The sequence below is a fragment of the Plodia interpunctella genome, chromosome 14 (genome assembly GCF_027563975.2).
Source record: "Plodia interpunctella isolate USDA-ARS_2022_Savannah chromosome 14, ilPloInte3.2, whole genome shotgun sequence".
NCBI classification, from domain to species: domain Eukaryota; kingdom Metazoa; phylum Arthropoda; class Insecta; order Lepidoptera; family Pyralidae; genus Plodia; species Plodia interpunctella.
The window spans coordinates 1,537,851-1,550,529 of record NC_071307.1 but is presented as its reverse complement, the minus strand read 5'-3'; the positions used below and the strand labels follow the sequence as shown (position 1 = coordinate 1,550,529).

The 12,679-nt window shown below is 38.3% G+C and overlaps 1 protein-coding gene across 3 annotated transcripts in view; it reads left to right on the top strand.

Moving 5' to 3' along the window:
- Pten (Phosphatase and tensin homolog) overlaps positions 1-12,679 on the top strand; it is a 51,939-nt gene that overhangs the window by 27,611 nt on the left and 11,649 nt on the right. For all 3 annotated transcript variants that reach the window (XM_053755194.1, XM_053755195.1, XM_053755196.1), the window contains exons 3-7: positions 6,126-6,267; positions 9,395-9,493; positions 10,604-10,782; positions 11,365-11,575; positions 12,137-12,234. In XM_053755194.1, coding sequence (XP_053611169.1) covers positions 6,126-6,267; positions 9,395-9,493; positions 10,604-10,782; positions 11,365-11,575; positions 12,137-12,234 — 729 coding nt within the window. The remainder of the gene's footprint in view (positions 1-6,125; positions 6,268-9,394; positions 9,494-10,603; positions 10,783-11,364; positions 11,576-12,136; positions 12,235-12,679) is intronic.

Below are 12,679 nucleotides of genomic sequence, written 5' to 3'. Positions count from 1 at the left end.
AGGATGATAGAGTCGACGTGCATTGCTTAGTTTTGACACAAGCTATGTATCAACGAAGTTGAAAACCAGCAATGTATTAATTTGCCACGATCATGCATTTAGAGCTGGCATAATGCACAATGCTGTTGGTCGTATCAGTTCACATCACAGCATTTAAATATGTATGTAGGTATGATATATCGTGTTTGCACATTTACATGATAAGTACGCGATGCATGCGAGCTAAATACGCATAATATCGGATGCATTATTTTAATTTACATCCGACATTTGATATTGGACAAAAGTGGATTTCATGCTATTTTCATGTTAAGTTTGTTCAAAAATTATGGCTTAAATACTATCTGTATTTAAGCCATAATTTTTGAACAAACTTAACATTTATATATATTATATATATTAGTTAGGATATACATATATCTCTATACTAATAAATGCGAAAGTAAGTATGTCTGTTTGTGTGTTACCTCTTCATGCAACCATCTTCTTGAAATTTTGCATACATGTAGATTGAAGTATGGAGAAGGACATAGGGTACCGTTCATCCCGGGAAATTAACGCGGGCGAAACCATGGGCAAAAGCTAGTATATATACAAATAAATATATTGTTTATTTTCTCTCCACATATTAATTTCTATAATCAATATAACATTGACGACCTCTGTGGCGCAGTGGTAAAGTTCTTGCCACTGAACCGAGAGGTCTCGGGTTCGATCCCCAGTCGGGTCGTGATGGAAAATGATCTTTTTCTGATTGGCCCGGGTCTTGGATGTTTATCTATATATGTATTTGTTATAAAATATAGTATCGTTGAGTTAGTATCCCATAACACAAGTCTAGAACTTACTTTGGTGCTAGCTCAATCTGTGTGATTTGTCCTTAATATTTATTTATTAAAATTAAAAGCCATAGTGACACGTAGCGCACCTATTATTTTTATCATTATATTTTATCGATTTAATTGCAAGCCAATAATCTACCAACAATATATATCTGCAATAAAATCAATCATATAATCACGCACTCTACGCACAGCCGCGTCAGTCTGCCACGCCTCCGTAGCCTAATTGACTCATTTCCTTCAAACCAGATGCATTGAGAATGTATGACTAAAATAGCTATCTGGCCACAACTTTGTCCGCGGTAAATAAAAGCCTATGTTACTCCTGAAGGTTTATGTGCCAAATTTCATTGAAATTGACCCAGTACTTTATGAATTTATTGGTAAGAAACAAATACATAAAAATACAAATCTTTTGTCAAAAGCCTTTGTTACTCCTGAAGGTCTATTTGCCAAATTTCATTGAAATTTATCCAGTAGTTTATGAATTTATTGGTAACAAACAAATACAAAAATTGAAACCTTTAATCATTGTAATATTGGTATGCATTAGTATGGATATGGGCATACTGGCTTTTGCCGATTTTGTGGTGTCTAGAATAAAACCACTCCAAATCTTCCCTTGGCTGACACGGTGACTAAGCGACGCAGCCTGGGCAGGCGAAGGAAACAATAGCATCCCCAAGGAGGTTTCAGCCAGGTGGCCAAGCTAAGCCAAGGCAAAAATCTCGGAATCCAGTCTGTGGTCAGCTTTTCTACTGTTTTCTGAACTTCGCACGGTTTTCAGTACCCTTAGTTGTCAGACCATTGGCGATATCTTCTTTGACGACATCAAGTCAGTTTTGGGATATGCTCCTAAACTAGGCTGTACCAGGTTTTAAACTGGGAACATATTTGGTGTAACCCATTTCTGATAGTATTACCTTTAAATATTCATATTATATCAAATTCTTTAACATTGCATCCATAAATTACAGTATGTCTAGTGAAGGGTAGAAAACGAATTTTCAACGAACTAATTTTTTTTCTCATTGCAATACCAAATTGACTGGTCAAGATTGGTCGATAAACAAACAAGATTGTTGCCAGGCAAGCAAAAAAGGGGTTCCGATTTATTTTCTACTCTTTACACAGAATGTAATCGTTTTGTTTGAAGTACGTACATAAAACAGGTACGTCATACCCGCTTCAGCAATTGCCTACACTCAACCGCAACTATATGGACGTCCGTACGTTATTTCGTAATATGTATGGCGTCAGTAGACATTAAGGAAATAAATCAATTAAAGGCGGGCCCGCGGCCCAGTGGTTTGCGTAAACTCAACCGTAATTTGATAACTAGTATGTGCTATGATTTATAGATTATAATTAGAATGAGTGCACAGAAATTGGATTGTTACATAGAAGGGGCACGATGTCGCACGATGTTGTCGCCGCATGGGCCAACAACCTAGTGCTTGTTCCGACTGTGATTTTATAACTGGCCTGTATGAAGACAACCTTCTTTGGGAATGAGATTGTTGTCTATCAGTCGCCTCGTACGACATACACGGGATGATATGGAGTGGCCATATTATAGGGTGGAACCACACGCCACGCGTGTTTCTATTATAATTTCCAGATTTCTATGAATGCATGTTATTACATGAACAGGCGTGGAAGGGTTTGGAACACGATTGGCATTGATAATGATGACATCATTAATTGAGGTTGAAATCTTTAAGTAAATTTTGACACCGCAACTTTGTCTAGGTTGTTTTTACTCAATTAATTGTGTATCTGTTGCAATTAGAAAGATCGAAACAAGAAAATCACGGTACTTTATCATCCATCACCAATCACCCGCCGTGGATTCGTGTTGGTCTATGCCAATCACCAATAGGAATTACCGACTAACTCGTTGAAATTACACGAAAAAAAAATAATGTAGTCCAATTTTATGACTGACTACGTGACTACGGTGAGTACTTATTTACATTTTCTCCTGAAGGTTGACTGTCAGAGAATGCTTTCAGCATTAAGTCCGCCCTTTGTACCATGAGTTTTAATAAATACATGCTCAGATTATAACTCGTGTCATCTATCAGTCTCAACGACATCTTTATTACTGAGGACTTCGCGAGTTTTACACGTGTCGCTCATGATAAAAATGTTCAATATTGACCAAGTACCTAGGGCCAGACGGCCGTGTCAATTTAACTAGTTATTTGCGTTACCTTCGCACCACACCTTGATTGCATGCACCACGGATTTAAATAGTGCTAGACTAGCGACATGGCCCGGCTTCGCACGGGGTCATTTGGTCATTTATGTGTGTGTTTACCCCTGGGGAAAATACCTGTTATTTATTAGTGTTACCGTTGCGTGGTTTAAAAGAATAAAGCTGAGAAACATCGGAGGGCGATTTTGTTTTGTACTATTTAGTGTTACAGCAGGATACGATAGTTGAGTGTTCTCTTTCATGTTGTCACCCTCGCAGAAAACTATAAATAACATCCCGCCATCTTTTTCGCGTACAACATTCCAAATTATGCAATACTAGCTGCGCCCGGTTGCTTAGCTCCCTAAGGAATTTCGAAATAAAAATTACCCTATGTGTTATTCCAAGTTATATTCTACCCGTGTACCAAATTTCATACCAATCACATACACATCCTCACAAACTTTCGCATTTATAATATTACTAGGATATATTTTTTATCAAAAATAAAAAGTTACAAGTTTACAAGTAATTTTGGTTGGTTCTATAGTTTTTATGAAGATGCGGGTGTCTGGCCAAATAAAGATCCGTGGTTGAATGCATTTAAAAAAAATGCGATTCTGTTAAACAAGGAAATCCTATGGGCTTATCGCGTTCGCAATACACATTTTCATTTATGCTGCGACTGTGCAAATAACGATAAAATTACAAAGTAAGGATTCACATGTAAGTCAGAAAAAGGTAAATACGTTGCTAGTATCTCAACCTTTATTTGCATAAACTTGGTCAACTTGACAACTTTTGCACACAGATTTGAGATTTATTTGTGCACAAATTTTGCACACAGATTAGCTAACCTACACTAAACGAAAACTTCAGTCAGTGGCGCCCTCACAAGATAAAATATGTAGATTTTGTTATAAGGACAGTTGAATTAAAATCAAATCTGTATAAATGTAATTAAAGTTTTTATTAGTGACTTCATTTGTTGCCCGATTGGTGGATTAGGATAGTCATATAAATAAGTAAATAGTAAAACAATTAAATATTTAATAACACATGCATTCGTTTAATTCGCCTGTTTTATTGTACAGGCCTGTTCCGCCCGGGCGCACACCCAACTAGTAGATGGGATCGCGCGTGGTTCGCGCCGAACTGTTTGAGAAGAGATTGGGATAATACTGGGAATAAATCCTTGTCTCTTGCCGCCACATTTAAACACAACGAGTGTAATGGAGTATCACCTTATAAACCATAAATAACCATGACAGCGTAATTCACCTCGGCATTAATCAAGCCTTACATAAGTGTAATTTAACAAAAGTTATATAATGTCAGTGATAACAGCTGTAATGATAAAACTACTTGCATTTTATAAGATATCAGATTTAGATACGATGGCTATCGTTCAACATGAGCGCTAGTCTGCTTGCGGACGGTGCAAAGTTTACGTTTTATGATATTGTACCTAGTTTAAAATATGTTACACTGGGGAAGTAATGTTTATTCGGTTCTCTAATTAATCCGCACCCAATACACACGTTTAACAAAATAAATAAGGGATTTATTTTACGTTGACCTCGGGCTTTGCGACTTCACAAACCCCGAACGCAACCGGCAAGGATGAGAAAGAGGGGTTTGGTAAAAAACTTATTTTTATAGTAGTTTCAGAATTTGCCGTGACATGGGACGACTAGACAGACAGACACGACGATTACATAAGAGTTCCGTTTTTTGCCATTCGGCCACGGAACCCCTAAAGGGACCGACTGAACCTCTTCGACTTACGCACATTTATATACCTCAATGAAAACCCACCTGGACGTAACGGTCGACATATCACCTGGCAACCCAGTTAAGGAAGGAAGTTGTTTATTGCCTACATGTGCACTTGATTGCCCATGCCCACCGTACAATATAGAGAACATAGGAACATTGATATGGTTAGAAATTAACTGTGGAAATGACACGCAAACATGCGCGCCACTGCATCGGGCGATAAATTAAATACCGCAATAATTAATTTGTTGTAAATTTTGGACACGTGTAAGCATTATTTTATCCCGAACTAGATGTTGCCCGGGGCTTGGCTCCCGTGAGAATTGAAACTCACAAACTCAGAAACGCTTACCTCTTTATAATAATAGTATAGATTTTCTTTGAGTGAAGCTTGTGGCACGGCTCCTATCTGTCGCATGTGGTACCGCCCTTGAATACGGTCACTCCATATCCTCCTTCTAAGGGTAAGATTAAGGGACGCCACTAAATACGGACGGAATAGCCTTAACAGCTGATATGCAACAATACTATTTCCAAAGTGTACGAGGTTGACGTCAGGCAGGCGACCGGTTATAAAATCGTAACAAAATCTTAAAAATTTAATGACGCGTACCCTGGGCTTTGGGGCGTCACATCTACGAATGCAACCGGGAACACTTGAGGATAAGAGAGAGAAAGAGAGTGTGAAGCAATATGTTCTCGTCTGAGTACATTCCTGGTTCCTCTTCTTCATATGCCATACTTTTTGGTTTCTAAAACTTATTTAATATTTCCACATAATATGCCATACTTTTTGGTTTCTAAAATTTATTTAACATTTCCCAAAATAAAGTCTCGGGTCACTGCCAAAAGGACAATGTCGCATAGTTAATGTAAATATTATACTCTTATTGACATTTCAAAGAGTACAAACACGCCATTGAATCAAAAAGATAAATTTGAATAACCAACATTATTTTAACTGTAAACGACAACCGATATGATGTAAGACACGTGTATCTTTTTTTAAGTAATCATATTATTTTCTTTCTCTAACCTCGTGACTTGAGGCCGTTCAAATTGTTTAATCCATTTAGACGTACTTCATTTGCGTGCATTTCCTTTTTTTATCGATTTATTGTTCGTAACCTGAAATTACGTCTTTCGTGTGACCACGGACATAACATAGAAAAGGACCCGGTAGTGTATCGTGCACTTTATTTTATTGTTTTTTACAATTAAATCAGCACAGATGTCACGTGAAGGGTTGACAGACAAATCTTACTTTATAATTGGTGATTTAACTATATCCTTCTTGTTTCCAGGTGGGACGGTACGCTTTTGAAGACCATACGCCCCCCAACATAGAGCTGATACAGCCATTTTGCGAAGATGTCCACAAGTGGCTCAGTGAGGACCCGAGGAACGTTGCCGCTGTACACTGCAAGGCAGGGAAAGGACGCACGGGTAATTAGTATTTTAGATGAAGCGCAGGGTCCGCTCATTCAATAAATTATGCTCTTTGGCTGTGAAATGGGACTGTGTTAAGATTTTTTTGATGTCAGTCGACTGCACATCAAACTACCAAATTTTGTTGCAATACGACACTTATTACCGTAGCACAGACTGATGTGTAGGGTAACTTGACATGCGGTTGAATGTACAGTCGACTACATGTTATACCATGTGTGGATTTTTATGCAGCGGTAATAGGGACGAGTTTGCAAGGAAACCTGGTAGATTAGTGTGCAGTTGAATGTACATATATTACATATTCGTCTAAAATGATTATAAAGAATGGCCAGACTTTGCCTGACGTGAGACAAGGGAAAACATTAAGACCCTTTCCAGTGAGACAAAGCGTTCACAGGCTTATAATAAATGAAATTTTCTTTGAAAAAATCCCATTCATACATGCGATAATATATGTTATGCCGTTACCTCTTTAGATGGTAGGTTTCTAAGCATCTTAACCCACACATACTACCCACATACGTGGACAAAAAGTAAATGCATAGCTAGAGAAAGCATTTTGCAGTAATTTAACTGTTAACGTTATTATATCCTCTTTAAAACTGTTGTTGTCATAGCACGTATGTAAAATACGCTCTTAATGCTTACTATTTACTTCACAAAATCAATGGCACACATCAGACCCCAATGGCATAGATATTATCGACAGATAATAACCAAATAAGGAAACTAGATTCCGCCATCGATTGTATCGACCAAGGCGAAGGTTCGTAGCTGGGCCACGTTTGCAACATATTAGTTTAGAAATTTACATATTTAATACCATGGAGGTCTTGGAAACACTATTGTAAGATGGAAATTATTCAATATCTGATATAGTTAGAGTCAGACAATAAAATATGGTAATCATAATTGCGTAAGCAGCACAAGCAGAAACAGCCAACAAAGGTTAAGGTTGGAGGTGTCTCCAACCATTGCCAAACACGTGGAAGCATTATTGCCCTATTGAAACCGGTCGTCTTTCATTCGAACAAAAAACCACCATAAACCCAAAGTAGTAATTGCGAAATTTCCTTACAGAACATAATTGAGGCATTACCATCGCCCCGCTTTCACGCAAAAGTCGTAAATTTAAAAAAGGGGCCCTTTGAATTGGTCGCTTTTTGTGTCGCAACCCATAGGGATAAAATGTAGGACTGTAAATAAGCATGCTGCATTGGCGATCGCCGGTCCGCACTTTTATAATGGTGCAACAATTTTTATAATTAAAGCTTTCTTTCAAAAGTCGTGAATGCCGCTTCCATCCAGCGTTCACATTTTTTTGCCCGCCATTGTACTCCCGGTCGTGACTCGTAATGTTGGACAATTTGGTTGGGTGGCTGAAAAGAGTTGGAATTGACGTCCTTGCTATTCAAAGAAATCGATGTTGGTTATATAAATGGGGTGGTGCATTTACAAGTTTTTAATTACAGTGCAATTTCGTCAGCGCAATGGTGTGTCCTTTCCGGAATAGACCAACTTACGTTGGACTCAACATAATTTTTTTTTTATTTCACTAGTTTCTGATGTAATATCATATTGTAGTCTGACAAATAAACTAACGTTTGTGAAACACAAATTTTAACGCTATCTGTATGATATGTTAAGTTTATCCTATCTAATACTTAATAGCAAGCTGTGAGACAGTCCTTAAATATGTCCCTAGGAATGCAAGTATAATGGGGATTTAAAAATAAATTTATTTACTGAAATAACTTGATTCTGATGGACTTACATACACATTGAGTAAAGTAAATTGCATTAAGTTTTAAAATAAAACATAATAACGTAGAAATTTACTCACTAAATACTAAAATGTATATTTTGTGTATCATCTAAATGTTGTCGAATAAAACTTCACTTTTTGATAAACAAGTTATGTATTTCATAGATTAACACATTATCAAATCAACATAATTTTCATCAATATCCTTTTGGACACGTCTGTTCGTTACTAGATACAACAATGGAATGCCCGCATCGCACTCTCCTCCCTCCAAGTAACTTCGTCATAGGCAAATAGTAGGGGTAGTGGGGAGAGAGCGATGTGCAACGTTTCTCTTAAAATAAATCAATATAACAACTAATATCGTATATTATAAAAATAAGTACAATAATAAACATGAAAAGTAATAAAATGATAACAAAGTATTTTCTTAACAATAGGTACTGCTATTGCATACACACATTATTCTCTCTTTATAGACTACTAGCGGCCCGTCCCGGCTTCGTTTGTTATAATACACACACTATGTATTACAAAAATCCGCATCAAAATCCGTTGTGTAGTTTTAAAGATCTAAGCGTACATAGGGACAGATAGCGGGAAGCGACTGTAATATGTAGTGATCGTAGACGTATAAAAAAATATCTTTTTTCATGGTAGTGCTTTATAGTAGAAGTACTGTGTAAATAGCAAGCAATTATTACATAGAGTAGCGTAAACAATCATGTAGAAGAATATTTTATTTATTTGGAGAACTCAGTAGTACTGTCAACAACATGTACCCTCTTTAGAATCTGTTACTTTTTCTTGATGTACAGTCGACCGTGCTTCAAGATACCCTGCATGGATCTCTATGCGGCAGTAATAGCTATGAATTTTGATAGATGTGCTGTCGATCGCTACAATGTACTATATTTTGTGAAAAATAAAAATCTCGTGGATCAGCATTAAATATTGACAAAAGAGAATTAAAGTACTGGTCATCATATCGACTGTGTTACTGCTAACACTGCTAACATGACTTTTACGACTACTTACCGCCATCTAGCGGCAGGTAGTCGCATGCACACTAGAGAACTAAACTGTCAACCAGTGTGCAGGTTTCCCCACGATGTTTTCCTTCACCGGAAGCAAGTGGTGGTCGATGAAAACTGCAATATATGAGTCAGATTGGTATTCAAACTCATATGGCACGAGTAGGATACGAACCTTTGACCATTCGATTCTCTTCGGTCTTAACCATTATACCACCACCGCTTCAAAGTACAAGTGTTTGTAGAAGACCAGTGCCGCAACAGCGGAGACAGTGAAAAGCTGATGTTGATATATTATGAAGTAAAATAATATATGTTTCAGGCACCATGGTGTGCTGCTACCTGCTGTATAGCGGGCAGAAAGCGACGGCAGACGAGGCGCTGCAGTTTTACGGGACGAAACGAACGCACGACGAAAAGGGTCAGTCAAAGTTTAATATATATATATATACTTAGTTTGAAGTATGGAGAAGGGCCAAGGGTATCTTTCATCTCGGAAATTTAACGCGGGCGAAGCAAAAGCTAGTTAAGTATAAAGTTAGAAATATTAAAGACTAGCTTTTGCCCGCGTAAATTTCCTACGGGAACAGTTATTTTACCGAGATGGGAGGTTGCCTATGTCCTTCTCTAGTACTTCAGACTATATGTAGGTATGTAAAATTTCAAAAATAATGGTTGAGTAGATATCGTGTGAAGAGGGAAAAACAAACAAACATACTTTCGCATTTGTAATATATATAGCTATTATCCCGCGCGGCTACGCACGCGCGAATTTCAGTTCTTAAAAGCAATCGAAGTAACATTTCATAGTATATTCTTTTATCGCGTATTCTAAGATAGGATTAGGATATTCTATCTATTAGTCATGCAATGCTGCGGCAACTATCTGACCAGATGGTCACTTAGGATATGTAACAATAAACACTATATCTTGCTACTGTATTAAGTTACATAGGAAATATATCGGGTTACTAAACATATAAGCCTACCTGTGTTTTAGCATTGTTGACAAATGCAATATGTTCTTATTACGTTTTCACATGTGTCCTCAACATAATATGCAATGAGCAAACTAATGGCATAAATACAAACGAAACACAAACAATAGCGCTTAGCTATCTATGAGATCAGTGTCTAGGATAATATATATGTGTCGCTTATACGCAAATATATTGCTATCACGATCCTGACGATGGCTATAATAATATGAGCTTCATAATGAAACGAACGGCAAGCTCGGGTTTTCGTAGCCCAAGGACTAAGCAAGCGTATTCGAGAGTTTTCCCAGTTACTTCCTCAGCCGAGGATCCTTAACTCCAACACTTAAGTTTTTCTACTTTTAATTAAACTTTCTACTTTTTCTTATCCACTTTACATTACCCTTATTTGTAGAAGGCAGATCATTTCCACTAATTTTTTGTCGACATACAAGTGGTTAAATTAGTAACCTTCGATTCCATTACATAGTTTCTTACATACATACAGGTCGACTTAATAAAAGCGTGTTAAAAACTATTTTTTCTTTTTCCAGGCGTAACGATACCATCCCAACGTCGCTACGTGGAATACTACGCGGCATTGCTCAGCTCGGGCCTTCAGTACACGGCCACGGCTGTGTACATCAGGGAGCTGGTGATGTCCCCCTGTCCGCTGCTGAGCAGCGGCAGCTCTCTGGAGCTCAGTGTGTCGCAGGCGCAGCCGCCGGTTAAGGTTAGTGCAGATTCTGTGCAGACTCTAGTTTTTACCTCATCTGTCAGGTTTAGGTTACTAGTGTGTATGCGATTACTTGCCACTTGTAGATGGCGGTAGGTAGTCGTGAAAGTCATGTCAGATGCCTTTATGCGACTTCAATAAAATCTGACAGCCTGTGTCAGCATAATAGTTATTAATATTAAAAAGCGGTGAAATAAGCCACAAGTGTATATTTATGCTCATATATTTATTTGTCTTTTTTTTACATTATTAAGTAAGCAAACAGGCATACGGCCCCCCTGATGGGAAGTGGTGACCGTAGCCTATGGACGTTTGTGTTAAAAATCAAAATGTAAAGAAAAATATATACAGAAGTTAATTATAATTATTGTGGCAACTGCGAACTTATCACGGCTTTGAGTATCTTGTTGTAACCTGTTTTCTCTGTAAATGACTAAGTTACAGATTAGCTCATAGTGCGCATGCGTGTAACCGTCCCCCCCGCGAAAATTGCTAAAAAAAGATTTGAATAGAAAATAATTAGAAAGGCCAATATTCTCCGGGGTATTTATGACTGTGATGATCCGTGGTGGCGCGCAGACGCCGACAGGCTGCCACGAGGTGGTGTCGGCGGGCGCGCGCGTGCGCGTGAGCCTCACGCACTGCACGCCGCTGCGCGGGGACGTGCGCGTGGACGTCTACTGCAAGCCCAAGATGATGATGCGCAAGGAGAGGCTCTTCCACTTCTGGTTCAACACCTTCTTCGTGGCCGCCGAGCTGGGCTCGCAGCGGATACCGGCGCCCTCCGACAGTGAGTCTCTCTCTCTCTCTCTCTCTCCCTCTCTCTCTCAGCTTATCCAGCTCCACACTATCGCCGAACTCAGCTACATGTCGACGCGTGAACATTGCGTGATTAGTATGAATGCTTTTATTTAGAATCTACATACAATTTCTGCGGTGTCCGTATCATATGCATCGAGCATGTGAAAACAACGGAGTACAGCTGAGCAATAGGGTCGCACTCTTATGATTTAATTTGTTATCTATATACATATAATAAAACTGTAAATGTGCTATGTGTGTACATAGGAGATATTTAAGAAAAGTAAATATTGGGACATTATGAGACTGATAGAAACCAAAACATTTTTTTTAGAATTGTCGTCTGTCTGTCTGTCCGTATATTTGTTTGCGCATCATGCAAAAACTGTACAGCATATGATCTTGCTTAAAATCTAGTATAGATTTTATCACGATTGCTTAGAACCAGAAATATTGATAAAAATATGTTACGAGCGTACGCACGTCAGTAATTAACGCGGACGAAGCCGCGTAGCAAAATCTAGTTTGTAATAAGTATCGTGTGTTACAGGTTCCCACGAGGAGACGTTCAAACTGACTCTCAGCAAATGGCAGCTGGACGACGCGCACAAAGACAAGCAACACAAACTCTATGCGCCTGATTTCAAGGTAGCAAATGGTTATACCATTGCTTTGAAACTATCATCTGTCTACCCTTATTCTATTTTATGTGGAGTTGGTACAGAATGACAGTCTGTACTTCGCCTTCTCTCCTATGTCAAACGTGTTTTCGAGTACATTCAGAGCTGTGACGCCCCATATCTTTTTGATTCTCGTACTTCTTCTTGTCAAGTTGAAGTAATATTTTCATAAAAATTTGCTATTGAATTTTGAAGATTTGGTCGTGCTATATTCGGTGTGACGTCGATCCTTTGCCAGCCGGTAATATTTTAGTCGCCTTCTTCGAAATCGGTAGAATACGGAGCGATTATATTTTAAGATTAGTTAATACGAGCGTAGTAATTAGTTAATACTGTGTCCCAGGGCTTCGCTCCCGTGGGAATTTTGGGATGAAAAGTACCCTATGCGTTAGCCCAGTATATATTAGTAGGAT